Genomic DNA, 25,814 nt, shown 5'->3' with positions numbered 1-25,814 from the left:
AGGACATGGAGGTCCTGGAGCAGGTCCAGAGAAGGGCAGGGAAGCTGGTGAAGGGTCTGGAGCGCCAGCCTTATGAGGAGCTGCTGAGGGAGCGGGGGTTGTTTAGCCTGGAGAAAAGCAGGCTTGGGGCGGGGGAGGGGTGGGGGGGGTGTTACCACTCTCTGTAACACCTGAAAGGAGATTGTAGCCGGGTGGGGGTTGTTATCTTCTCACAAATAACAAGCCATAGGACAAGAAGAATGGCTTCAAGTTGCACTAGGGGAGGTTTAGATTGGATATTAGGAAAAGCTTCTTCTTTGAAAGGGTTGTCACACGTCAGAACAATCTGCCCAGGGAAGTGGTTGAGTCATAATCCCTGCAGGTATTTAAAAAATGTGTTGATGTGGCATTTGGGGACATGGTTTAGAGGTGGACTTGGCAGTGCTGAGTTAAAAGTTGGACTCAATGATCTTAAGGGTCATTTCCAGCCTACATTTTTCTAAGATTCACATATAAAAGTTACAATTTTCTTTCATTACGTTGATGCCTGAGGTGGAGTGTCAGAGTTATGACAGTTCACCATCGCTGTCATCTCTGGAGTTTATCTATAGGATTAACTCCTCAAAGGCTTTGAGAATATGGATTACACTCTCTAGAAGTCTGTGGTCTACCAGAGCCAGCATCAATTCTCACTTTCTCAGAGAAAATAAAAAAGGAAAATATCAGTGGCAGACTGTTTTATTATGCTATTTTCTTAAAACTTAAAGTATATTAGAGTTCTAGTCAAGTGCTCATATAATGCTAGTTCCCATTTTTAGTCTGTTGAGCGTTACAGCTGAAGAAGGAGAGTGTGAAAATTGCAGGGTGATCAGGCAGCTTCTTATTTTTAACAGGAAGCTCATATATAGGAGTATTGTTGTATCTATTGTATGGCTATTCTTCTGTCCCCCAAAACAATGCACATTGCACATGGAAAGGAAAACAGCTACCCTTGCATTTGTTGGGGTTTTTTTGGGATCTGTTTGTGAAATATACCTGGACATAGCATTTACCATAGGTAGCCAGAAAGGAAAGAGCAATAAAGGTCAAGTGGCTAAGACACTTATCAGGACTTAATGAATTTACATGATTCTCTGAATCTGTACAATCCAAGTAATGCTGTTGTAAATATTTTTACATAGGGCTAGTTATTATTTTGGTCTTTGCTACATTGAAAAATGTCACAGGTTTTAATGAAGTACCTTCTTAGACAGGATTTAAGCTACCAGAACTTTGTCTTTTGAGATTGTTGATTCTACTCTGAGCTCAGAAGCTAAAAAAAATTGTGGCGTGGCTGTTGTGCCAGTGTAGTGCATAAGCTTCTGTTGCTGCCATCAAGTTGAATATTATTCAGAATGAAGTAACCTATGTAAAATATTTCATGGAATCATGTTTGTAATGCAAATATTTTCAAGTAGAGGGCCTATGCCAAGATGTTGTAATTAATCCGTTAACCTCCCATAGCAAAATCATCTGTAAACAACAAATCTTGTTTATCAGCTGCTGGTATTTTTCTCAGGCTGCATTGGGGCAAACTAATTTCTAGTGTCTCTAACAGTGTAAATTGTTCCATTACTATGCAAGAATCCGAGCATGTGTCCCAGAGAATCAAAGTCCCATCAGCTAAGAAGCAGCTCAGTGCCACATGGTGTAACTAGAAGGGCTTTTCCCCTGCACAGCTGGCTCAGTTAGTGCTGGGTCCTCTGAGCAGTGCTGTATAAGTGACAGGTAGGAGGCAAATAAGCCTGCACTTGCCTTCAGGAGGACCTGGGCATCAGCAATTCATGAGTGTCTCTTAGCTATGACAAAACCCAAACCCCTTTCTGGGTCTATTTAGCTGTGTGTTGGTAAGTTCAAAGTCTCCACAGAATGTTTTCTTACCATTTTTACGTATAATGTATTCATTTTGCTGGGCTTAATTAGGTAAGGGCAAGCCATTTACTACAGGGTTGCCACCATAACAACTTGGTGGGAAACTTCTGGTGCAAAGACCTTTCTTTGAATGAGGTTTTGTTGTTCATAGAGTTGTGCATGAGCATCTGGAGAAAAACTCCAGGTAGAATGTGCCATGTTTAGAGACTCTTTCAAAGTAATTTTGATTGCATGAACTGGATTCTACCATATAGAAGCTCAGGGAGTAATATTTCCTTCGGAAATTTTAATTGAAAAAATAAACTGGTAACTCACAGACTGCTTGACTTTGACTTCGCTTTTCACATCTGTTGCTGGGTTTTGGTCTTCTTGAACACTTAGTAGATATATTTCTTTAGACTATTTCTGCTAGGCTGTAACTAGCTCCTTGTATCCATAATCAGATTTTTTTATGGTAGGAATATGTGCAAGTAGATGTGAGCTGAATACTTAGGACAGAACAGACCCAAAAAAAAATTTTAACTGACTATTTTTGAAGAAGTTGCCAGAAATTTGTAACTCAGAGATTGCTGTTTTCTTTGTACTTAACATAGGAAAGCTGTGATAAGTAGTGTGGACTGCAGTCACATTGCTCATTATTGACTTTTTAATGGAGTTCCCTGTAGTCTGTTACAGAAGCCAACACAAATAAACAGCAGCAGAAAGCCTGTCCCTACTTGTCGGATAAACTGTGAGAGACTTCCTCCCTGCTACACTGTATTTTGGGTAGTTCTGTTTCCTGTCTGGATGCCAGTGTATTATTAATGTTTGGGGGGGCTTTGGTCTTCACTTAAAGGGAAAGTGTCTTTTTACATGTAAGTGTCATGACAAGTTATTGCTTCTATGACCCTTTGTAGATTGGATGTTGTTAGCTATTTGAAAAATGGGCGACATCAAACAAAAGAGTTATGATTGCCTGTGCTCCAGCTTGATATACTTTTATACTTTACCATATGCTCTTTCTTTCACAGGCATTTCCTATTCAAAACAGGAACAGGGACCACACCGCTGTTCAGCACTGCCACGCCAGGGTACACAATGGCATCAGGCTCTGTTTATTCCCCTCCTACTCGGCCACTACCTAGGAACACCCTGTCCAGAAGTGCTTTTAAATTCAAGAAGTCTTCGAAGTACTGTAGCTGGAAATGTACTGCACTCTGTGCTGTAGGGGTCTCAGTGCTGCTGGCAATACTGCTGTCCTACTTCATAGGTGAGTCCCATTTTTTATACTTGTCACTATGAAGAGTGGTGTCTGATGGATTGTACATGGACTGTCACATACTAACCTTTAACTAGCCAAGTCTTTGGTAACACTAAAAGCCACAAGGATTTAATGAAAAGTCGCAATTGTTTTGAGAAATTAGAAAATTTGAATATTTTGCAAGCATCCTGTATCTTGATGGTCAGTGAATTAACTTCAAAGAAGTATTTGAACTACAATTAAATTATGTGGGGTCAAGTACTTATAAAAGTATGTGTAAAATATAGGCTGTAAAAATTCCATGATGTGAATATAACTTTCAGCATATCTTAGAACTCTTTTCCTCTCATTTTGCTGAAATATTGCTAATACTATCTTTAGGAATGCTAACTATCACCTATTTCATCATTACATTCATGTATGTTTGTGTATAGAGCTGGAGCAAAAGTCTAATACAGATATTTGATTGTGAAATAGGGAAAATAATTGTCCAAAAGACAATGTGCAGTGAAGATTTAGACTTCTTCCTCTCTTGTGGGTTGTTTATTTTTAATTAATGCCACTTTTCGCTATTTGTTTGTTAAATTCTGTTTTCCAAATTTAATTTTAGAAGATTTCCTTCATTTCTTCATCTCCTTAATTATTTTCATAAATGTTCACTATAAATAGTATGTAATTTGAGTTTTAGGCAGTTAGTAGGAGCAATGGTTGGCTATGAGAAAATGTCCTTGACTTTAATAACGGAACAGAACAGGATCATTTTGCACTCATAACTTCCTTTGCATCTTTGTGCAGATTACAGATTTTTTAATCTCTTGAGACCATAAATGGTCTTCAAAGACTTTCTTTTAACTGACTTGTTAATTAGAAGTTTAGGTCATCACAGTTATGGAAATATATTGATCTGGTTTTTGTTACTGGTTGGACACAAGTTTAGCATCTTGAGGAGTGTAGGAAAGAAAACAGAAAGAAGAGAGTCAATCTCTCTTTCCTTCCCTCTTTTTAAAATCAGTGGTAATTTATGATAGAGCCTAGAAGGCCTTAAGATCCTTAAATCTTCATGTCGTTGTTCAAACAACCTTGTTGCATTTCAGTGCAAGACAGAGCATAAGCTCCATAGAGCCTTTGAAGTAGTTCTTACTGAGTTGAATCTCCTGTGAACAATGCAAGAAACTGGGTTGCTGAGTAGCTGGAGAAATTCCCCTCTGACCCAGCAAAGCTGAGCCCCTGAGCACCCTTTCCACCTCAGCTGCCAGCCCCAAAGAGCAAAGGATGTATATGCAAATGTAGGGCTTGTAACTGCTCTTCAGCTTCCTTCAGTCATTGGATTTGTGGTTATTTTGTGTGAATGTGCAAGGAGTTTAAAGGTGGGGTTTAGAGTTAAGTTTTGTCACGGAATCTTTTTTTAAGTAGGATTGAAATAATCCCACTTATAAAACACATTAATTGTGCTCAGTCTCTGTAATATAGCCTCATAAATCATCAGAAGTAAACATCTGCTGGTAAATAAATGCATAAATATGCAAGAAAGAATTCGGCATGAAGTATCACTGTCAGAAGCCGGGAAAAACAGCCATACATATAGTAAAACACTGGAGACTGATTGTGAGCTGAGCTCTACACTTTGCCAGCCCCAAAGAGCCAGATTACTTATGAATCTGAGGGGCATGGGAAGACAGCTGTACGGGATTATTTCTCCCACAGGCACACTAAGAAATACAAGCATGTCTAATGCACCTCTATTCCTGTATTCGGGAAAGAGGACAGAGCTTTCCAGTGAGCAAGGGCTGAAAGCTCCACACATCATTTATTCGCATACCCTGTAAAGAAAAGATAGCTGTACAACATTTCATTTCGTGGGCGCGCGCCAGCTCACATCCTAGCTGAAATAATGCACAACAGCCTTCCTCTGCCCACAGTCAATAAGGAGCTCAATGCCTACTGGTGATATTACACATATTTCAGCTAGCTCAGCAATCTGAATGTAAAATTCAGCACTCAGAGATGCTCTCTGGAGAACTTTGTGTCCATAAAATGACAAATGGATTGCACTCATTCATATATGTGGTTTTCCCATCTCTGAAGATGTAATATCAGAAATATTCCCCGTTTAATAGGCCAGCCAAGTATAAATGAGTAGAAATCATTAATATAAGATGGAAGCACTCCTTCATCTTAGTTGACTGTTTCATAGAATGGTTTGGGTTGGAACAGATATTTAAGATCATTTTGTTTCAAACCGCCTGCCATGGACAGGGACATGTGCTAGATCAGGTTGCTCAAAGCACCATCCAGCCTGACCTTGAATACATCCAGGGATGGGGCATCCACAGCTTCTCTGGGCAACCTGTTGCATTGTCTGACCACCTCACAGCAAAGAATTTATTCTTAATATCTAATCTAAACCTGTCCCATTTCAGTGAAAGCCATTCCCCTTTCTCCTGTCTTTGTGAGAAGTCCCTCTCAGGTCCCTTTCAGGTCCCCTTTGGGTAATAGAAGGCTGCTGTAAGGTCTCCCCAGAGCCTTCTCTTCTTCAGGCTGCACCACCCTCCTCCCTTTTAGGAGTCTATGAAACATGTCCTCAGAGGAGACATGTTTCATAACATAGGTGTGAAAGGGAAATGACTGAGTAGGAAACTGGCTGTAATATTAAGAGAAGAGAGGGATTGCAGTGTTGTATGTGACCCCTAGCACCCTGTGATATGCCTCCAATACAGTGGTCTGTCATCTCTGCTGAAGTTTACAGCAGCTGAAGTGGCATGTCACATTTGTATAGCCAGTTTGAGACATGTCTTGTACTTCACAGAGATATGTTGCCACAAGTGTGAAAATGTAACCACCTTGTAGTATTTGCATGAAAGTATGAATTCAATATGAAGTATCACTGTCAAGAGCTGGGAAATCACCTGTTTTGCAGCATGATTGCAGCAGAATATGCTGGTACACGTTGATAAGGTGTGGCTGATGTCTGTGGTGTGCCTGTGGCAGCTGCAGACAGAAGGACTAATAGACCACTCTTGCCGTGAGTGGTGGTGTAACCCAGCCCTTCTCAGAAGTGCAGAGATGAACGTGTCATGCCCAGGCTTATTTTAGTTACAGTGAGTATGGGGTAGAGAAAGTGACTTGAGATCTTGCTGCCTCTGCTCAGGCGACATAAGGCAGAGGAGACAGTTTGCTAGACTTCATGTCTGCCTTTGCAGAGCTGCTCAGTCAATTACTGCTCCGTCAATTAGCCCAGCCAGAGGAAGGAGCTGCATCAAGTCTGGTATGTCTTGCACTTCTTCCATCACTCTGACAGGAAAGACTCCTACGTTTACAAAGTCTGCAAAGATGAGGTGAGAGCAGAGAGTGTCAGCATGGGTAGAGACCAGAGCAGACACTACACTCTAAAGCCACTTAATGCAGTCTTGGGGACCACAAGGAATTGAAAATGTTATTTCAATCTAAAGGAAAGACTTCCCAGGAATTCTTGCATTTCTAGCCCACGTGGTCTCTCTCAACCATTCTGAATGTACAAGATACTTAAACTTTCTATTCCTGTCAATTAGACCTGCTAAGAGAAAATAGGAGGGAGTTGTGGAAAATGTTGGTCCTTTGCTTTGAGGCTTTATCTACTGTTAAATGGTTGTCAAAGAAATAAAGCAACAAAAACACGCAAGTGCTGAACCAAAAGATAGTGTATTAACATACAGAAGACAGGAATTAGAAATAGCTCTAGTTTAAAGTCAGGGATTCGAGGAAAAGCTCCCAGAAATAATGGATTACAAAATGGAGAGTGAAGAATTTAAACTGCCTTATTTTGGGATCAAGTTTACACTGGAATTTCTTTAAGCTGCTCATTTGCTTAACTTCTGTCTGTAATCAGATTTGCAACCAAGGAAAAAAGCGACCTTTTTTTTCCAACATGAAGATTTTAGATTCTTCTTCCCCTGTTTGGAGGACTGACTGGGAAGAGCAGTATTAAATATAAGCCATTAAAGAGTAAGAAGAATGAAATTGCGTTTGTTTGACCTCTTTCTATATAGACATTAACAGCTTTAACCAGCTTGGTACAGAGTGTCCGTGTGAAACCAGAAATAGGGTTCAGTTTTACTATGTGGAGACAACACAGGACTTTGTTTCCTTTGTCTCCCCGTGGCTTACTGCCTCTTTCAGCATCCATCACTTGCAGTGAATGAATGAATAAAAGGAAAGTTCTGAAGAGCACCTCCTAGGTCAAAAATAAGCACCAGGTCAAAGTTTCATATGTAACCACCATCCTTCAATTCCACGTTTTGGGATTTTCCCTCTCCGCGTAGGTTTTACTAAGTGAAGGAGCTTAGTTGTTCTTGGATGTGATTTTTCCTAACAGAAAAATCCACTGTGTAATTATAGGGAGCTAACCAGTCAGGAGGAGTTGTTTCCAATATGTTGTTACATATCACAGACTCTGACCAGCTATATTAACAAACTGATTTGTACTGTACTAATTATTTCTGCTGGAGTGTGGATTCAGCAATTAATGGATGAAATTAATGAGAATTTGGGGACCTCAGAACCCCTCTTTCTTCCCCAAGAGTCACTCTAGCAATTGATTCTTCGTTGCCAATGGCACTGTCTTGACATTTTGTAAATCAATATAAGAAATTACTGCCATTTTCACTGTACATGGAAATGAAGAGGGGAGCAATTCAGTTCCTCGGTCAGTGCTGGAACTGCACAATACCACATTCAGTCAACTAAGCATGAAGAGCTGTACACTGAAAAATTGCAGGCATCTGACATGAATTTTGTCTTATGTCTGCTAAATAAGTTTCCATGAACATAAAACATCATTTGAATGCACAGTAGGATGTGAGCTGTTTAGTCAGGCCTTTCCTGTCTTGACTGCTTCACGGCAACCTGTCATACTTTGAAGTTATTGAGCACTTTGCTCTTTGTGTAACTTGGGGTTGATCATTTTGATAGCCTTATCTCAGCTATCAGTGGTCAGAACAAGAATATACACCAGTCAGCTATTCATTGTGATAAAGCAAGTATTTACATGTTGGTGATAACAAAGGGCGTCTCTTCTGTTGGAAGAAAAGAAAACCAAAAACAAACAAAAAGTAACTTCATTTCACTTAAAAGGCCAAATAATTTTGTCACTATTGCCTTCATCACTTGACCACTTTCTTTATCTATCAGTATTTTTTTCCTACTTAAGCAAATTCAGTTTGGACAGAAAAGAAAGCCAATATTTAGACTTAACAGATGAAATATGTTATGGGAAAACATGTATTTTAGTTGGTACTTCATTCTATGGGAAACAGTAGAAAAACCTGGGTTCTACTACAACACAGATAACCATAAGATCATGATGAAAGCTTCAAATGAAATGTGAATGGAAAAAATACCAGACTAGAAATCCATGTTTGATAATTACAGATAATTAGTATTTTCTGCACTGTATAAAAATAGCTACATTGTGCTTGTTTTGCAATTATTATTATAAGCACTCGTGCTTTTTGTCTGTCTAAAAATGTTACTGTTTTATCATCATCCCAAATATTAAAAATAAGCTGAACATTATGTGCCAGTATATTTCAAATAATGGACAGCTGTCTTCAGAGTTATCTCAAAAACTTCATGAGAATAAGAACAGGGCAACTTAAGAGGTTTTTAGGTAGAAAGAGAAGGAAGTGTCTGGGAAAAATTGCAATCAAGTTTCCTTATTAGATGAGACCGACGCATCAGAAGGATGCAAAGTGTAAAAGATAGTGTGTGACTATCTGAGGTGAGTTTTAAGTAATTGTTAAAAATCATTTAATTACCTGTTTCTGTAGACTAGGGCTAACATCCTCTGTCCTCAGTGCTATTTCTGAGTTTGTTGTCAGTGGTTCTCCCATATTAGCCAGGATTTAGTATGACAGCTGCTGGCACTCACAGATCTTCCCAGATTGTGGGGGACCAGCTGCCCTTTCTGTTGGATTCAGTGGCAGAAGTCATAGTAGGGCAGAACCACTCTCCATAACTAATTGATTTATAGCCTTGACAATCACAAAACTGAATTTTGTGACTAAAGCAATGACTAAATATACCTAAGAATCTATTTTACTTTATCAATAAAGTACAATATAATATTTCTTTTTGATTGCAATGCCAAGTTAACATTTTTCTGCTGTTTGTAAGGCTCAGTTACTGCCAGGAATAAGGAAAACAACTTAATTAATAATGCCATTTAAATGGAATTTTTATTGCAATACCCAGCATAGGTATTGTAATGAACAGGCATGAGGGAGAATATTGTTTAATTGTCATTAATTACCTCTCATTATGCCTTTATAGAAACTGTTTTTCTTTTTGACATAAATTTAATTTTGAGTATTGTAATGCTATTGTCACTGAGAGTTTCATCAACAACTTTTGGCTTACTTCCTTCTCTTCCCATTTCTGTCTGCTTCACTCAGTTTTGCTGGGACCTTAGCTATGTCTGGAGCATCACTGAGGTGTGTGGGTTGGAAATATGTTCCCTGTCTACAGATATGTGGCAGATTTTTACAGTTAGCCAGGTTTATGCTCTCAGCCAATTTGTTTTTCCGACAAAATAAAGCCATGAGGTAAACAAATATATTTATATATCTGATTCTTAAAAATAAAAAAAATGTATTTTCCTTTTGATCTGCTGTAATCATTTGAAGGAAGTGCTCTGAGATTTTACAGTTGACCAAATCTACCTATCACAATCTATTCAAATTACCATGCAAAAATTACAGCAGGGAAACTTCTCTTATGTAACCTTTCTGAGAAAGCTTGCCAGCTATCCAAGCACAGCTCTTTAGCATTGTCTGATTGCACCGCTTGGCAGAACCACATTGATGTTCTCATGCTCTTGCTCACTCTGTGCTCACTTTATCTGGATTTGTGAAGACAGCCAGTGTCTCCAGCACTGTAGAAAGTGCATCACTTGTTGCAAAGTGTAGACTGACTACTAATTTTAACAATCCATGGGGCTTTTAGGGAAGATTCCATGTGCATTTGGTGCATTTGGAGGCAGCAGCAATGTTCATTGGTCATCTTTTGTTCAAAATTAAAGCTTGGTGGGATTTGGAAGTGGCAGCCTGTCAATTAAGAGTCTTTGGATTAGGTACATAGTGATGTCTCTCTTCTGTCCAGAATGGATATTTCCAGTTGTGTCTTAGCTGTGAGTGTCAGGGGCAGCCAGGAGCTGGCTGCCTCTGATGGCAGGGCCTTGTGGAGTGCTCTGGCTTCCCAGCACGTGTGCCTCTGCTCTGTGCCTGACAAAATCTGCATGCCTGTTGTTTTAGACATCAGTGCCACATGTTGCTCTCTCCTGCTTCAACTGGGCCTTCAGTGTGAGGTTAGCTACCCAGCACAATAATTTAGCAGCTAGAAAACCACCTCCTGAAATTACTAAAGGTGAATGGACCTTAGAATAGTCCCTGATGTCTGAAGTACCAACCTCCAGCTTCTACTTCAGTACTTAAAAATCTTTAAAGATAAAATTACAAAAGCCAGATAATTGATAAATGTAGCCCTTGGCTTACTCATAGCTAATAATTAATACTGGTTCAGGCAACTCTTTTCACTCACTCCTGACATGTGCTTGGTCAAGGGCAGTATTCAGATACAAATGTGACTTTCCACACTGGCTTTTTGCTTTAGAATGAGGCTTAATATTACAGCTAGTACTTCCTTGACTTTGTGCATTACAGAGGTTTTCAGCTCTAACATGTGATCAAATTATTTTTCTTGGTATCCCAAAGCTATGTATTTTAAATATCTGCATGAGCTTCATATAATGTTTACAGCATTGGTGATGAGCTCATTTGGCTTCCTTAGAGTGGAAATATTTTATAAATAATAATGTGATTTCTTATGTTCACATTCTTTCTTTCAAGACTGGGAGGCAGAGGTAGAATGACTAGTCCAAAAATGAAGTTGTTGTTCTTTACCGCCTTATTGGGCTGAAAGTGTTTTTAACATCTTTTTTGAAATAATACAAAATCTAAACATGGTGAACATCTGTCGTGAAGCATAAACATGAAATATACTTTCTTGTCTCTTGCAAGAATACTATTGTGGATAATGCCTTTGGCTGATGTTTTTTAAGCAAAGATCTCAATGCTGTGTTCCAGATTAAGTGCAAAGCATAACATTACTGTTTCAGGAGTGCAGGGAATTCTTACTTGGTTGGTGTTGTGGATGTCACTTGCTATTATTGTTCGTGGCGCTGAGAATAAAACGTTCATTGAGAAAGATAATCCTCACACGAAAGAATGTAGGAACATGTAATTGACAATCAGGAGGTTAAAAGAGACTTGACAAGATTTCAAGGGATTAAAAAACTTAATCTGTCAAGGCACACCTCTGCTCCAAAGGCTTGTATTCTAATTAAGATTTATCACAAGCTTTTTGGCAATAGTCCTGTCACCCTTGCACTTTTACCCAGTGGAGAAAATTGAAACTCAGTAATTCCAGCAATATAAGAGGCGTAGTAATAATCTGCAAGATGACATGATGATGACATGTCATTGCCTGTAATTCCCACACATCATATTGTGAAGCCATATGATGTTTTCTCAAAACCTGGATGCTGCTTTCAGGAAAACTGAAGTCTCTTGCAAGCAAGTTTTGTAGAGATGAGTGTCCCCCTGCACTTCTCCTGTAGTCTTCTGACAGACTCCCAAATATTAGCAGTTTTTTAGACTAATATGATATTCAGTTAAAATGCACTGGCTTGTGATAAAGAGCAAGCTTAGAGTAGTTTTAAGAGGTATTCTTTGTATTTTATCAGTCCAGGTAAACATGTAGTTCATTTTAGTAGTCGGCAAATGTGTGTAATACTTCAAATTAATGCTTATGTTTAAGAGATTTTGCAAAGCAGATATTTGCTTGGGTGATTACTTGACTTGTTGTGGACATAGGATTAATCTTCTCTTCTTTGCTGGTAGTTTCAATTTATAACTCATGCCTGTGAAGAAAGAAGCTAGCTCTTAGACGTGCTGTCTGCTGTGATATTTGAATTACAGTACATGTGTTAAAGCTGGTCATTTTGTGTATAAATTGCATCTTTTCTGTAAACTGCAATATTTTCTTGGTTTTTTTCTTTGAAAATAATTGCTTGTTCTCTTTTTGAATGCTTTAAAAGAAGTCATGTCTGATGAGATTTTGTTAAACCTCTCCATACACAAGCACTGTAGAATGAAAAGGTTGAGTCCATGTGTCCAACCTTGCTTCAAGCAATACCATTTGATATTACACTTATGGCTGAGATCACAAGAACACATGGGTTTTATATGGGTGTAATTAGCCCACTGCAGGGATTAATTATGGATGAAAGTTAGATGTCCTCTGAAGTAGACAGGAAATTGGTGCCATTTCAGACAACTCCATTCACAAAAAAATACCCCAAGCCCACTGTCCCTTAGGAATTGTCACCTTTAGCAGCATTCGTAGTTTTATAATCCAGTAAAAAGAAATGTGCTACAACTGTTTAGATGACATGGCCATTTGCATTTCAGAAGCTTATTTTTCCTCAATAATAAAACAAATAAAATAAAACCAGAGTGGATTTGGTAATATTTGATAAAATAGGATCACACAAATGAGTGTCTTTTACTTTTTCTACAGAAGCAGTAAGGTGGGGGGTTAGGTATATAAATGAATATCAGTTATTTGGAAAATTGCTTAGTTCCAGAAACCTCCAAGTATAGAAGTAGGAATGTTTCTTGTAGGTTTCTTTATTTAAAAATACTTTTAAGTTACCCTTCTTATGGTACAGGAAAAATAGTATTTTTGTTTCTAAATAAATAAAAATTTAAAAAAATAAAACTAAACAAAAAAAAATCTAAAACAATATCCAGCTGCATAGTGTTAGCCTACTGCTAACCACTGATTTCCTGAGGTGTAACACAGTAACTGGGTACAATAAATTTATCTTTAAATTTATCTTTTTTGTGAAATGTCCAGGATTATCTGTTGTTTTACCTTCTCTTTCATCTTTGGAAAGCCAAGTCTCACAGCCCTTTTTATTCAGGTAATTTTGCTCGACAGTGGGTCCTCATTTGACTCACTCCAAATCTTTTCACACTGCTGAGTAAAAGTTACTTATGTTTTCAAATGATTTCCCAGGTTTTTAATTATTTCTCCAGCAACTTCTTTACTGCCTCCTGTTAGTACTCTCAAGTAGAGGTAATGAAATTGAGGTATCCACATTTGAAAAGGAGAGATGCAATCCTTCCTGTTATTTCAATTCAGCTGTAGCCAAAATTAGAGGACAATTTTAAAACACATCCTTTTTACTGATCTAGTGTCACACATTAAAAGGAGTAGTTGGTTTTCTCTATCAATTTTATAAATGACCATTACTTTAGAGCTAAGACTGGCTATTCTTAATATCACCTGTAAGATTTTACTGTGCAGTGTTGTGGCTAATTTACCTTTAAAGGGGAAAAAAAAAATCAATGTGACACTGTAATCCTAACTTGTTTTTTCCAAGGCTTAGATAATTGATACAAACTACAAAGTGGTTTACAAACTGACTTGCAAGCAATTCACTGGCTTTACAAACAACTAACAGTAAGTTTGTCTTTATGTCACAGTTTCCTTTCATCAATCATGTATGGTAAATTGTTTTTTTCTGTTGATAGTATTTTTCCTGTACCTACAATATAACTTTGCTTACAGGAATAGTTTCATAAAAAAAAACATTTCAGCTTAGTGGACGAACACGGTGTGTTATTCCAGTGCACATAAAACATATTAATGACAATATAATAAAGGATTCCCTATTTAATAGCCAATCCCTGGAGTGGTGATGATGTTTCAATAAGAGGATGACTGCAATCACTGAGCTGTTGTAAGCCCTGGGGTTTTGAACCAAAGGTTTGCATAAGGATTATTTGTTTATGCAGATAGCTAATGGTTTACAAGTTTACACTGGAGGTGTTGGAGTAAGGTAGAGTTGGCCCCCTTGAAGGGGAACTCAGCATGTCCGTTCTGTTTTTTAATATGTATTGAAGAGGAAATTCTGTGAGCTTGCAAGTTGATCTGCATGTAGTGGTTGGCTTATGCATCTACATAATTGCCCTGTTCAGGTAGGTGAGTGATAATTACCATGGAGAGGTCTAAATCACTGTGAAGAAGTTTTGTAAAGAAGTTATAGGTTATTTTCTTTTGGCCTCAATCATGTACCTTTGATCTACAAGTGGACTGCTGTAATTGTGATATCATGAAGCCTGAAAAACAGCAAAGGATTAAAAAACCTATATATTGACTTGCACGTTCAATCAACTTGCATATGATCTCAGCAGGAAATTCAAAACAAAAGCTAATTTATGGAAAAATATGGAGTTCTAATCACAGTTTAGCTCCATGGGGTTCCAAATAACATACTACAATCTCTACGTGCAGATGCTTTCATCTTACATTTCAGATTTGGTGACATTCCAAAAGTTCTTATCAAGCCTTATTATCATCTTTTATTAAAGCTTATTACATTTATCCTTATTGCATGTTTGCTGTAATATTCTGTCATTCTTAATATGGAATAAAAAAAGCTTTGATCTTTTTTAGCCAGTCATGAGATGGAAATATGCAACACAAGTGTTTCACCATATAGTGTAAACTCCCAGCTCAGTGTGTCCTTTGAACATTGCATTAATTGGCCCCTGTTTCTTTTTCCTTTGGTTTATGAATCTATTCATCAGACTGCATTTCTTTGTGCCATCAACATGCAAATAGGCTATGCAGGATCATATAGTGCCACTTAATTATATTCCTCAAGAGGTTTGTGGTGGTTTTGTTGGGTTTGGGTTTGGGGTGGTTGGTTTCTCTGTAATAAATAAGGCTTTTGAACTGTAGGAATGGTTGGATCACTTCGTCAGTGCTCTTACCTAAGAAAGGTGTTTGCAATTAATTATAGATATTACATTGTCATTGCTCTTCTTGACACTGTGGGGGTGTGATCTAAAGGACAAAGCAAGACCTCTGGTGGAATTGTGAAAAAAAATTAAAATAGGTTAAAAAACCTATGAGCTTCAGCTTTTTTCTAAAAAACTAGTTTAAGGAAGAAAAATAGTTACAAAACGAGAAGCAATAATATAAAGAAATCCCTGAAGGAATACAGAAAAGTTATTAGCCTGTAGTGTTAATCTGGCCTTGACATGTGTAAATCAGGAAAATTTTCTTCTCCCCCACCATATTTAAAATAATTGATCATGACTATTAGATAGAAACCCAAAATTTACAGGATGCTTTTCCTGCCCTTGTATGAACAAAGAGTCCACAATCCAGTATGCACTTCCCATCATTTCTGTACTTGTAATGATTTTTTTACCATTTTTTTAAACTGAATAGCATTAGCTGGAAGAAAAAAAAAATTTGTTGAGGAGAAAGCCCACATAATCCTAAAGACTTTAGGTATAGTGAAGACTATTACAAAATGGAGTAGGTTTGCTGTTTGTCAGAATAAATGGGCATATCTGAAACAGGACATAATAGATATATCTTATTTAAATAAGAGGCTGCTGAAAGATTATCTTTGTTTCTGTTTTAAGAAATCTGGATTCTCCCTTAAGCTTTGAATGTGCCTTGTATAATGCAGTTGACAGAATCAGACCATTGTTACATAAAAGTCCCTGGCTTGACAACTGAAATGAGACATCTAGCCATACAAGTTTTCAGAGGAATAAATGTTCCATCTTGGGGTAAATATAGTAAAACTATTTACACCAAGACTACCACACATCTCTCTTAACAGTTCAAATGCAACAATACTTTTAAAGTTCCAATGTAATCATCTTTGATTAGCAGTCAAAGAGAGTAAGTTTCTCCACAGTAGATAGCTGATATACCTTTGTTGCTATATTTTTTTCTAGGCAATTTTTAAAATGTTTTTGAAATTCATTGTTAAAAGATTCCAGGAGAAAATGAGGAATAGACTAGACAGGTTGGATTTTTTTTTTTCAGATGAAACAGTAAAATCAATGGACCTATTCAACTGGATAAAAGGGAAAACTACTTCAGTTACTGTATTGGTCTTGATAGGTATTACTGGGTTTTTCACATAGCACTCTACTAAAATGTTTTACATTCAGTGTATATGTTCAGCAACTTTCATGTGATTCTGCTGGTGACTAATCTTTTGAAGGTGCTCAAAAGCATGTACTTTAAAATTATTTTAAATTTAGAAATTACAGGGATTTTATTGATTTGAGAAAAAGAGTAATAAATAGAGAACTTGTCTTTGTAAATTTTAATTCACTTTATTTAAGATTTTAATTAACTATTTTTAATTCACTATTTGATCTGCAGCAACATCCAAGGTATCCTATTATCTGAGAAAAAAGCAAAAGAATGCAAATCACTGACAGTTCATTTGCACATCTTCTGGTCCACTTCAGGTCCTTCAGAATAAAATAGATTTAGATTCTAATTATGTCTGCAAGAAAAATATATGGAAGATAATTTTTAAAACCACTTCAATGTTCAAATATTTCATTTTAAAATATATTGCCAACAGGGAGATGAACTAGAAGATAATCCTTCAACAAGATTGAGCAATAATTGCAATTTGCTTAGTTTAAATTATAATCTTCTTTGCATTGCTTTAAATATAAATTATGTTCACTTTTCCTTATGTTTAAGCGTGTGTAAAGATTTTTCAATTAATTCTCAGGAAGCAATTTTTAAAATCATGGTTTCAAAATATCAGCACCCAGAAATATGTAGCAGTGGCAGTCCTGGAACATGAGTTCAATAACTTAGCAAGGAACTCATCTTCAAGCACAGCTTCATGAATATTAAGACTTGATTACCATACCTTGTAAAACACATGGGAGAAAGGAAGGAGGGTCGCCAATATCATTCAGTTCCTCTTGCCAACTTCCCCTGTGGTGTTGAGTTCTTTATGTTCATAGAACATATGCCATAGGCCTTATCTCCAGAGGTTTTGGGGAGATGCTTGCTCTTTAGAGACAGCCAGTGTTTTTTCTTTCTGCTGTCTAGTGTTAATTTTTCATCTGTTGCTATTGTGAGAAAAGCTGGAGGAGCAGTGGAAGTCCATTTCCCAATTTAGGCAACTCTGTTTCTTCTTTTTACTTAAAAGAATCCTCTTACCTGTGAATTCTTGTTCTTCTGAAATGCCCTGTGTGAAAATACCTTTACAATTCTTTCCTGCAAAAAACAAGTTGCCATATTTGGAAGGAAAGGTCTTGAATTGCTGGCACTTCTGACTGGTACTTCAGAGTACTTCTTCCATTACAGTACTACTTCCATTACTGCAGGACTGCTTCTGTGAATAAAGGCTCTGCTTGTATGTGTATGGTTTTGTTTGTGCATCCTTATGATCTGCATTTGTGATTCTTTCACCTGCACAGCTCATAGGGTGTTTGCTATGCCCTTTGTGTTTCATGTGAGCATATTTGTTACTTACAGTACTTAAGAAAAAGTTGCAGTTGATCCTGGTGAGTTATGATAGAGACAACCTTGAATTTTGATGAGAGCAATACATAAGTTTCTTTGGCTTTTACTGTATATTGCTACCCTTTTCTACAAAGAAATAAAAATTCTGATAGTCATGGACATCAGAATTGTGTGTATTTGCACATCTGATCTAAACTTTGTGTTCTGTTTCAAGCTACACTGGTTACTGGATCATGCTAATACCTATCAATTTCCTTTATGAACTAGCTGTCTTATCCTCATAGCATTCAAGTGCAGGAGAAGAGGGAAAAAATGCAGACAATCCAGTTCTTGCTAAATGGTAGAACAGGTACATTAATTGGTGTTCTTTTACAATTCTTTTTTGTGCCTCATCATTTTGGCAGAAGAGAACTTTGAGATTTTGAGCAAGGCAGCAAATGCAGCAGGTATGCAGTTGAATGCAGGGTAGTTGTCAGCCCTCACAGTTCTAGTTCTGCTACTTAGTTACATAAATTTTCCATCTTACACCACCTGCTAATAAAGGACTGGTTTCTTTTTGGATGCAAGTCTTGGAGAGTGTTTTGAAGTGATAATACAGTGTATTTCTCAAGAACGAGTTCCTTGTAAAGGCAATGCTTAAAGCACCGAATTGCTAGCTTGAGAAAGGAGCATGCACAACAAATGGGAACTTCTTCTTGAAGATTATTGCAAAATGTTTTACACAGTGTAAACTAGTGATGGGGTTTTTTTCAAGTGTTTGCTGTGAAATGTTTTCTTAGTTGCTGTTTTAATTATTGAGTGGACATGGAAGGCTTTGTCGACTGATTACAAACCAAAATAAGGCTTCTGTGATCGCAAGATCAACCAAGCTTGAAAAAGCAGTTTTAAGATGGTTCAGAAACTCTTCAGTGAACTGTGTAGTGACAGATGGCAAGATTACCCAATTGTCTACAACAAATGATAGCATTTTTATGTTAGCATTAAGGCTGCTGTTGGTACAAATGCACTCCTTTAATTTGAGTTCTGAATATTTGAATATGCCAGTCCAGTGGCAGGGGGAGGGGGAAAGAGGAGGATAAGAGCAAGACTGTTAATTTGGTTAGTGCTTTTATGTTTGGGATTTGTTCTGGTGAATTTAGTTGTATTGACCAGCACCACACATGCATATAGACGCTGGTACTATGTTCATGCCAAAAGCAGCCCAGATCCAAGAGAGTTTTCTCATCTCTGATGCCTCTTCTTTCCGCTCCGTTAGAGGGAATGCACTCCTCACCATTTAGACTATCACCCCTCTCTAAAGGCTGGCCATGCAGATAATTTGTCCAGTAGCAGTACCAATGTCACCTTAAACAACTCAGTCCAAAGGTAAATGCTAGCTTCATAGCTAGAGATTACTTTGCAGAACAGATGTAGGGACTGAAACAGCAGAATAGATAGATCCTAGAATCCCAGGTTAAAGATAGTAGGTTTTTTCATAAATTTAATTTAGGTTAAAATTAATAAATTTAATTAAAATTAAGTTTATTTTTTTTTTTATTTGAGTTTACAAAAAGGTAACTATTTAATCATAGGTTGAATAGTTAAAGATGGAAAATACCTTTAAAATCATCAAATCAAGTCGTCAACCTAGCACCACCACCATGTTCACCATTAAACCATGTGCTGAAGAGCCATAGCCACTGGTTTTTTGGGATGGTGATCCTTCCAGGATGGTGACTTCACTACATCCCTGGGCAGTCTGTTCCAGTGTTTTACAATCCTTGCCATGAAAACATTTTCTCTTAATATCTAATCTTAACCTCCCCTGGCATAATTTGAGGCCATTTCCTCTTGCCCTGTTACTTGTTAGATGGAAGAAGGGATTGAGACTCACCTTACTACAACTTGCTTTCAGGTAGTTGTAGGGATTGTGAGGGTCTCCCTGAACCTCATTTCTCTGGGCTAAGTGACCCCAACTTCATCAGCTGCTCCTCATAAAACTTGTGCTCCAGACCCTTTACCAGCTTCATTGCCTTTCCCTGGATGTGCTTCAGTACCTCGGTGTCTTTCCTGTTGTGAAAAGAGCTGGACACAGCACCTGATGTGTGGCCAAATATGCAGGACAAATCCCAGCCCTGTTTCTGCTGTCCACACTATTTCTAATACAGGCCAGGATGCCATTGGCCACCTGGCCGCTGCTGTCAACCAGCACTTCAGGGTCCTTTTCTGCTGGACATTTTTCCAGCTACTCCAGTGCTACTCCCCAGTCTGTAGCACTGCATGGGGTTGTTGTGACAAAAGTGCAGGACTCAGCACTTGGCCTTCTTGAACCTCCTACAACTGGCTTTGTCCCATGATCCAGCCTATCCAGATCCCTCTGCAGACCCTTCTTACTATCCAGCAAATCAGCAAACATGAATGATTGCATCATTCTCCCTTTGGAAATTCAGAACTAGTCCATACCATTTGACTTGAGGGTCCCAGGCATCCCACCAAGATATCTGTCCCAGGTGCTGCTAAACAGATTCATAATAGCATCAAAAATTTTTATCAGATGCCTCAGTTTTCTTATAAAATTGGTAAGGATATAAAGTTTGCTTTTATATTGATGGCCAGCTGTGAGAAGACAAATTTTGGTTGGCACAATAGTGCCCGAGTTTGTCTTCATCGGTCAATTTAACCATGTTCCTAGAGTTCATAATCTCTAAAGAAATTCTGCCTTGTAATTTGATGCTTTAACAGTAAGCCTGTTTCTTTCATGTTTGCTGTAAAAGGACAATTCTCTAAATTCCATAGCACTAACTCAGAGAGATTGTGTGGTTGAATTACTTAGTGTATTAGTACACACTCTAAGTTTTATCACTGGAATTGTCTAGCAGCAGTTTTTGTCTCCTTAAAAAATATTCCTGCATTCCTGATCTGTGAAACAGCTGCATTTATCTGTCTGTTCATTTTCATTAAACATTGTGTCTTGAACTTGTTTCTAGTTCATTGTCAAAGCTGAGAGAGGAATAGTATATTTGAGGGATGCAGCTAACACTCCCAGTCTTTGACAGTAATCTACAGTGAGACTCACATCAGTACAAAGACAAAGAAAAGGTAGTTGTCACTTACACTGTAGTAATTGTGGTTATATTGATGTAGTCAATATTGATCCCACAGTCCTTGCCTTTGAAGACTTCAGATTCCAGCTGTTTTGAATTACAAGGGAATGGCTAGAAGGTCATGTTGGAGCTTCCCCTTCTGATCTCCCAGTGCATGGAGAGGCACAGGGCATGTACATAGCACCAGCAGATGTTAATGATGTTCTAAACTCCTGTGTTTCTAGAGTTACAAAATGAATATCACTTTCTTTTCTCCAGAAGAACTAATAAAAGGGATAAGAAGACAGCAAAGTTAAGAGAGGTGATTTAGATCTCTGGACTTGAAAACAAGGAATGTACTGGATTTAAATCATGAAATATTTGGCTATTTACTGTCTTTCATTGCTGCCAGTGAAATGAACAAGTATAACAAATTGTAGAGTTTGACCCTAGGGATTTTATTGAAATATATTAAAACAGATACACTCATCAGGTGATTAATACATAAATAACAATTTCAGCTGAGGTAGGGTCAAAATAATGATGACTAATTCTAGTGATGTGCCAGAGATGGTGGTGGTCAGATTTATGATTTAACAAGAGTTGAGAGGGGATAAAAGAAATATGTTTTTAGGGTCAAGGAACATTCTACATTATCAGGCTTTGACAGGCAATTTAAAGTCTGGGAAAGAACTGTAACAGTAGAGTCAGAGACTTGGAACAAAGAGAATATGTCATCTGTCGTGAAGATTTCAGTCTTTGAAGTATTCAGTAACAGATCTTTAGTTGCATTCTGGCTTTTTGTTTTGTTCAGATTAAGGGAGAGTCTTTAAGGCAAAGACCTGGCAAACAACCTCTTAATTTGGCAGGTTTTGTTGCCTGGCTAACTAAACTTCCATTTATGCCTGTTCATCTTACATAAGGGTTGGCATGGTCAATACAGAGAGATTTATAGACTAGAAATGAAACCAAATGGGATGAAGAATTTTTCGTCATTTGCATAGAGGGAATGAAAAAATTAGTAACATTGACTATAGTAGTAATCTTACTTCAGAGAGAGAGAAGTAGCAGAAGCAATAAAGTGCAGTGAATTATTTTCCTTATATTTTGCACTAATAGTTAAAATACATGAGTATGGATTTTTTTTCCCAGTGTATTTTTATTCCCTAGTAGCACTGAAAGACTATTTTAACTGCTTTGCAGATAACTGTTGTCATGGATTGAGCAAAACTACATTAGCCCAAGCACAAAGTAGAATAATTACAATAAAATGCATTTTGGTGGCATTATAGAGAATTGGACCAGAAAAAAATAATCCACAGACAGCATGAAATTGTATGAGAGTATCTCAGTATAGCACTAAGATAGGGGTTTTTTTCCCATATTTTTGTTCTAAAAGTTTAGATGCTGGGTTCATTCCTTAATCCCTGGTGATCAAGGTTCCTTAAGTTCCCCCTAACACCATGGAGGGTTGACTCTGTTTCATAATTAACTCGGCTAAACTCTTTAACATGGTATCAACTTTCAGATGAACTTGGTTGTGGGGAATTAAGTAATTCAGAAACCTAACTTATGCATTACCATTATCAGAGCAAAGTGCTCCAGTGTCCCTGGCTCTGCTCATGGCCTTGGCCTCATTTTGTGGGCTAGTGTGAGGAATGGGCACGTAATGGGAGGTTGTGCAGGGTGTTGTTGACAGCATGAAGTGCTCATGTCTTAGGTTAGCCCTGCAACACCCACAGCACCCTCCTCCCTCTCCTCCTGTATTTACTCTCCTCCCTCTCCTCCTGTATTTACTCTTTCTTTTCCCTTTCTGGCTAACCAGGACAGATCCATCTGCTGGGAAAATCATTTCTTTTAGTAGGTCATTTAAAAGTTCACTTAAATGATTTGTCTCTTCAGAAGGATCAAAAATGAAAAAAAGAGAAAAGAACATAATTACTGCCTATCCTTTTGAACATTGATTTGGGACCGGTAAAAGACTCAAAATGAGGCTGGTGAGCTTTCTGTCAACTGCCTTCACTGAAAGCACTGTATCATTAAAGGACAGTGTTAGTAATTGCTTTGTGCCTTTGCTGAACTATTAGTCTGCAAATGCTTGTTCATGTAATTTAATTTTTTTAATGTATGAGTTGCTATGCCACTACGAGGCATGGAAAGTGGTTACTTGTGCAATTTGTCATTGTGGTTAAAAGCATCAAATAACCTGTATCCTCTACCACCAGCAATGCATCTGTTTGGCCTCAACTGGCAGTTGCAGCAGACTGAAAATGATACATTTGAGAATGGAAAAGTGAATTCTGATACTGTGCCAACACACCCTGTAACAGTTCCTGCTGGAGACAGTGGTAAGTGAAATGGGCACCATTTTTTTTTTCCTTCTTTTGGAACATTTTCTTCCTTTGTGTCTTACTAACATCATCACACTGTAACGGTTTTTGTCCAAGACTCTATATTTAATGCAAGTACAGAGCATTTGTAAGTAATAGTAATTTTAAAAAGATAAACAAGAACAAACAGTTTCTCCTACCTAGCATGTGAAGGGGTCTATGGATCCTGAGCACTAATGCTGATCTTTCTAGGAAAGCTAACTGTCAACCAAAATTCCTCACAGGAATTTATATGTGATACTTGATGAGGATAGGAAAGCTCTCATCATATCCAGAGAAGCAAAACCTCTATTTACTCCAGAACACCTGATAATATTTTTATTGTTGCTGTGGGGTCCCCAGAGGCAGCAGGAGGGTGCTGAGGCTGGCTCAGACCATCCTGCCTTAGGGACCTCGTGTTGAACAAATGACACAACAAAGCCAGGGCTCCAAGGTGTCAGGACATACTGTTTCATAAGGGGGACCTGATACAAGAGTCAGTCCTTGGGACTTTCTGCAAGCTCTCAATAATTCTGGACAAAAGATTACATGTGCGTGTTCCCTCGTAATCACTTTTTCTGAAGTTTTTGCTCCAGAAGAGGCACTTCAGGAATAATTTGCATATTTTTGAAGCTTCTCACTTAGCTATGCTTACAAGGCTTAGAAGTCACGATCAAGGAGTTTTGTGTGGCATGATGACCTCACTATGGAATATCTTGGGTTTTTCTCTATAGAGGTTGATGTTTTCTTCTCTCTTTTTTTTTTTAATTTCTCTCTGAAATTTAATAGGTCAGGTATAATATGTACATTTGTTTTCTCAAAGTCTCTGGCATATAATGTTGAGTCTGAATCATCCAACCAATATATAAAGCAGGAAAAAAAACTTTCTTAATTTTGTTGTAAGAGCTTTTAAAATACAAACCACATAAAGGGATTATTTTTTATCGACCTTTTTCTATGTTGCCCTTTAAGATTCTCCAAACATTTAAGAGCTTGTGCACTTTTGGCTAACAGAGGCTTCAAAATCAATAGGTTTTGAATAGAAAACTTGATTTAAATGGTTGATGAATGCAGTGTTTGCTTCATTACACAAAAATCCATTTTCCCATTCACAAGGAACATCTGACCTCCTTACCACTGAGAAGGAGGAAGCCTCTGCTGGCAGTTGACATCTAGAAAATTTTTCAGGTTATCACAGCTCCAAGTCATAGAAAAGTTATAGCTCAGTTCCCTGCTTTTGTCATTTTTGTAAGCCTGTGAAACTTCTCCAGTAGGACATTTTCTTCTCATTTCCTTTACCTTCCTGCCTTTTTCTTGTACTTAGATAATCATTATCGCTTCCTGTTTTTTCTTACTTATTTTGAATGAAGAGAAAAAAAACTACTTTATGGTTATGAATATTAATGCTGCAGTGACAGCTTTTTATCCCATTGTCTTCTGCATTCAATAGCCAAAATACTTTATTTTATAAAATATATTGATGTTTTTGAAAATATTTTATAAACACTGGGTTTTTTCCCTTGATAATTTTTATTTTTTTTACCAAACTAAAACCTATTACACACTGCCTCAAAAATAAAAGGAAATAACAAGGAAACCAAATAGATTTTTCCTTCCTTATGTCCCTAAATACAGTTCAAGAGAACAGGGTTAATTCCACCCACTTAAAATGCTGTCTTCTGCAGAATATGGTATGTGGTAATTTATCAGCATGCATCAATACTGAACAACAGACAGACCAGAGAGTACGCATTTTAAACCACCAAAGAGGCACCAGTTAGGAAGAAGGGAAAGTTTGATGACTGGATGTGAAATGTGAGGAGCGAGGCCCCTGTGCTATCACTCTGGTTACTGAAAGCTGTAAGGAAGAATCAATGAAACCTTGATTCAGATATTTTGACAGCTGAACAACTTTCAGTACCACCCTTCTCTAGTCCCCTGGTAATGTCCTGATCCTCTGATTTGGATTTGAGACATTTCAACCACCTTAATTGTAAATGTGTATGAACATGACATTCCATGTTTTGGTTTAAAGGTGCCTGTAGGAACTGTTACTGTTTAGAAAATGGAAAGGAAATGATGGCACTATGAAGATCTTTCTTATGCTCATTGAGATACAACAGGGAACAAAGAATAATTAATCCCCTAACCTTAGGGTGACAATCAGCTGCTGACAGCTTTGAGAGAGGTGTTGGGGTGCTAAAGGGGCACATGGCTACAAAGCAAAACCATTTTTTTTCAGTGAAGAACATTCAAGTCCATAAGTGTACTATCTGCTGAGTGTTGAACCCCAGAAATAGGCATTCCTGGGAAGCTGGTTCATGTATTTGATAAACAGCACTTACTCAAGCTGTCTAGCTCATCTTTTCAGTAGTACAAGGCAGTTATTTTTCATTTGAAATGTAGAAATAGGGGAAGTTGCAGATCAATATTGCAAACAAGTGTTTATTGTTTAGTGATTACCTGTCATCAGTGTGTGAATTTGTTCAACACAAATGCTTTAATTTGAAGAAAGAAGTAGAAAACAAATGCTTAAATAAATGGAAATACAGATCCATCTTCTAGAATAACACATGAGTATTATGAAAGATTAAGTCCAAATTCAGAAAACATTAAACTCATCCTAAAAAGTGTTTAAAGACTGGGGTTTTAAGATCAGATATTTCACTGTGTTTTCTCAAGAGCACTCTGATCAATGTGATAATCCTGTGAGACATTTTCAGTGACTGCAATGCTGCTGTGACACAGCTCTGATGATGATACAAGTTCCACTCAAGGCCTCTCAGCAGTGCTTCTGAACCTGTTTAATTCAACAGCAGTCTCAGTTCATCTTGGATGCACAATAAG

At 37.7% G+C, this 25,814-nt stretch overlaps 1 protein-coding gene across 21 annotated transcripts in view; it reads left to right on the top strand.

Moving 5' to 3' along the window:
- The window catches only part of TENM3 (teneurin transmembrane protein 3), a 1,290,863-nt gene that overhangs the window by 1,171,790 nt on the left and 93,259 nt on the right, over positions 1 to 25,814 (top strand). For all 21 annotated transcript variants that reach the window (XM_054295903.1, XM_054295906.1, XM_054295901.1 and 18 more), the window contains 2 exons: positions 2,901 to 3,139; positions 22,824 to 22,946. In XM_054295903.1, the coding sequence (XP_054151878.1) occupies positions 2,901 to 3,139; positions 22,824 to 22,946 (362 nt within the window). The remainder of the gene's footprint in view (positions 1 to 2,900; positions 3,140 to 22,823; positions 22,947 to 25,814) is intronic.

This window comes from Melozone crissalis, unplaced genomic scaffold (assembly GCF_028551555.1).
Source record: "Melozone crissalis strain CALT ecotype California unplaced genomic scaffold, PUWL_Pcris_2 ptg000006l_1, whole genome shotgun sequence".
Lineage (NCBI taxonomy): Eukaryota > Metazoa > Chordata > Aves > Passeriformes > Passerellidae > Melozone > Melozone crissalis.
This window is presented reverse-complemented; position numbering and strand designations above follow the sequence as displayed.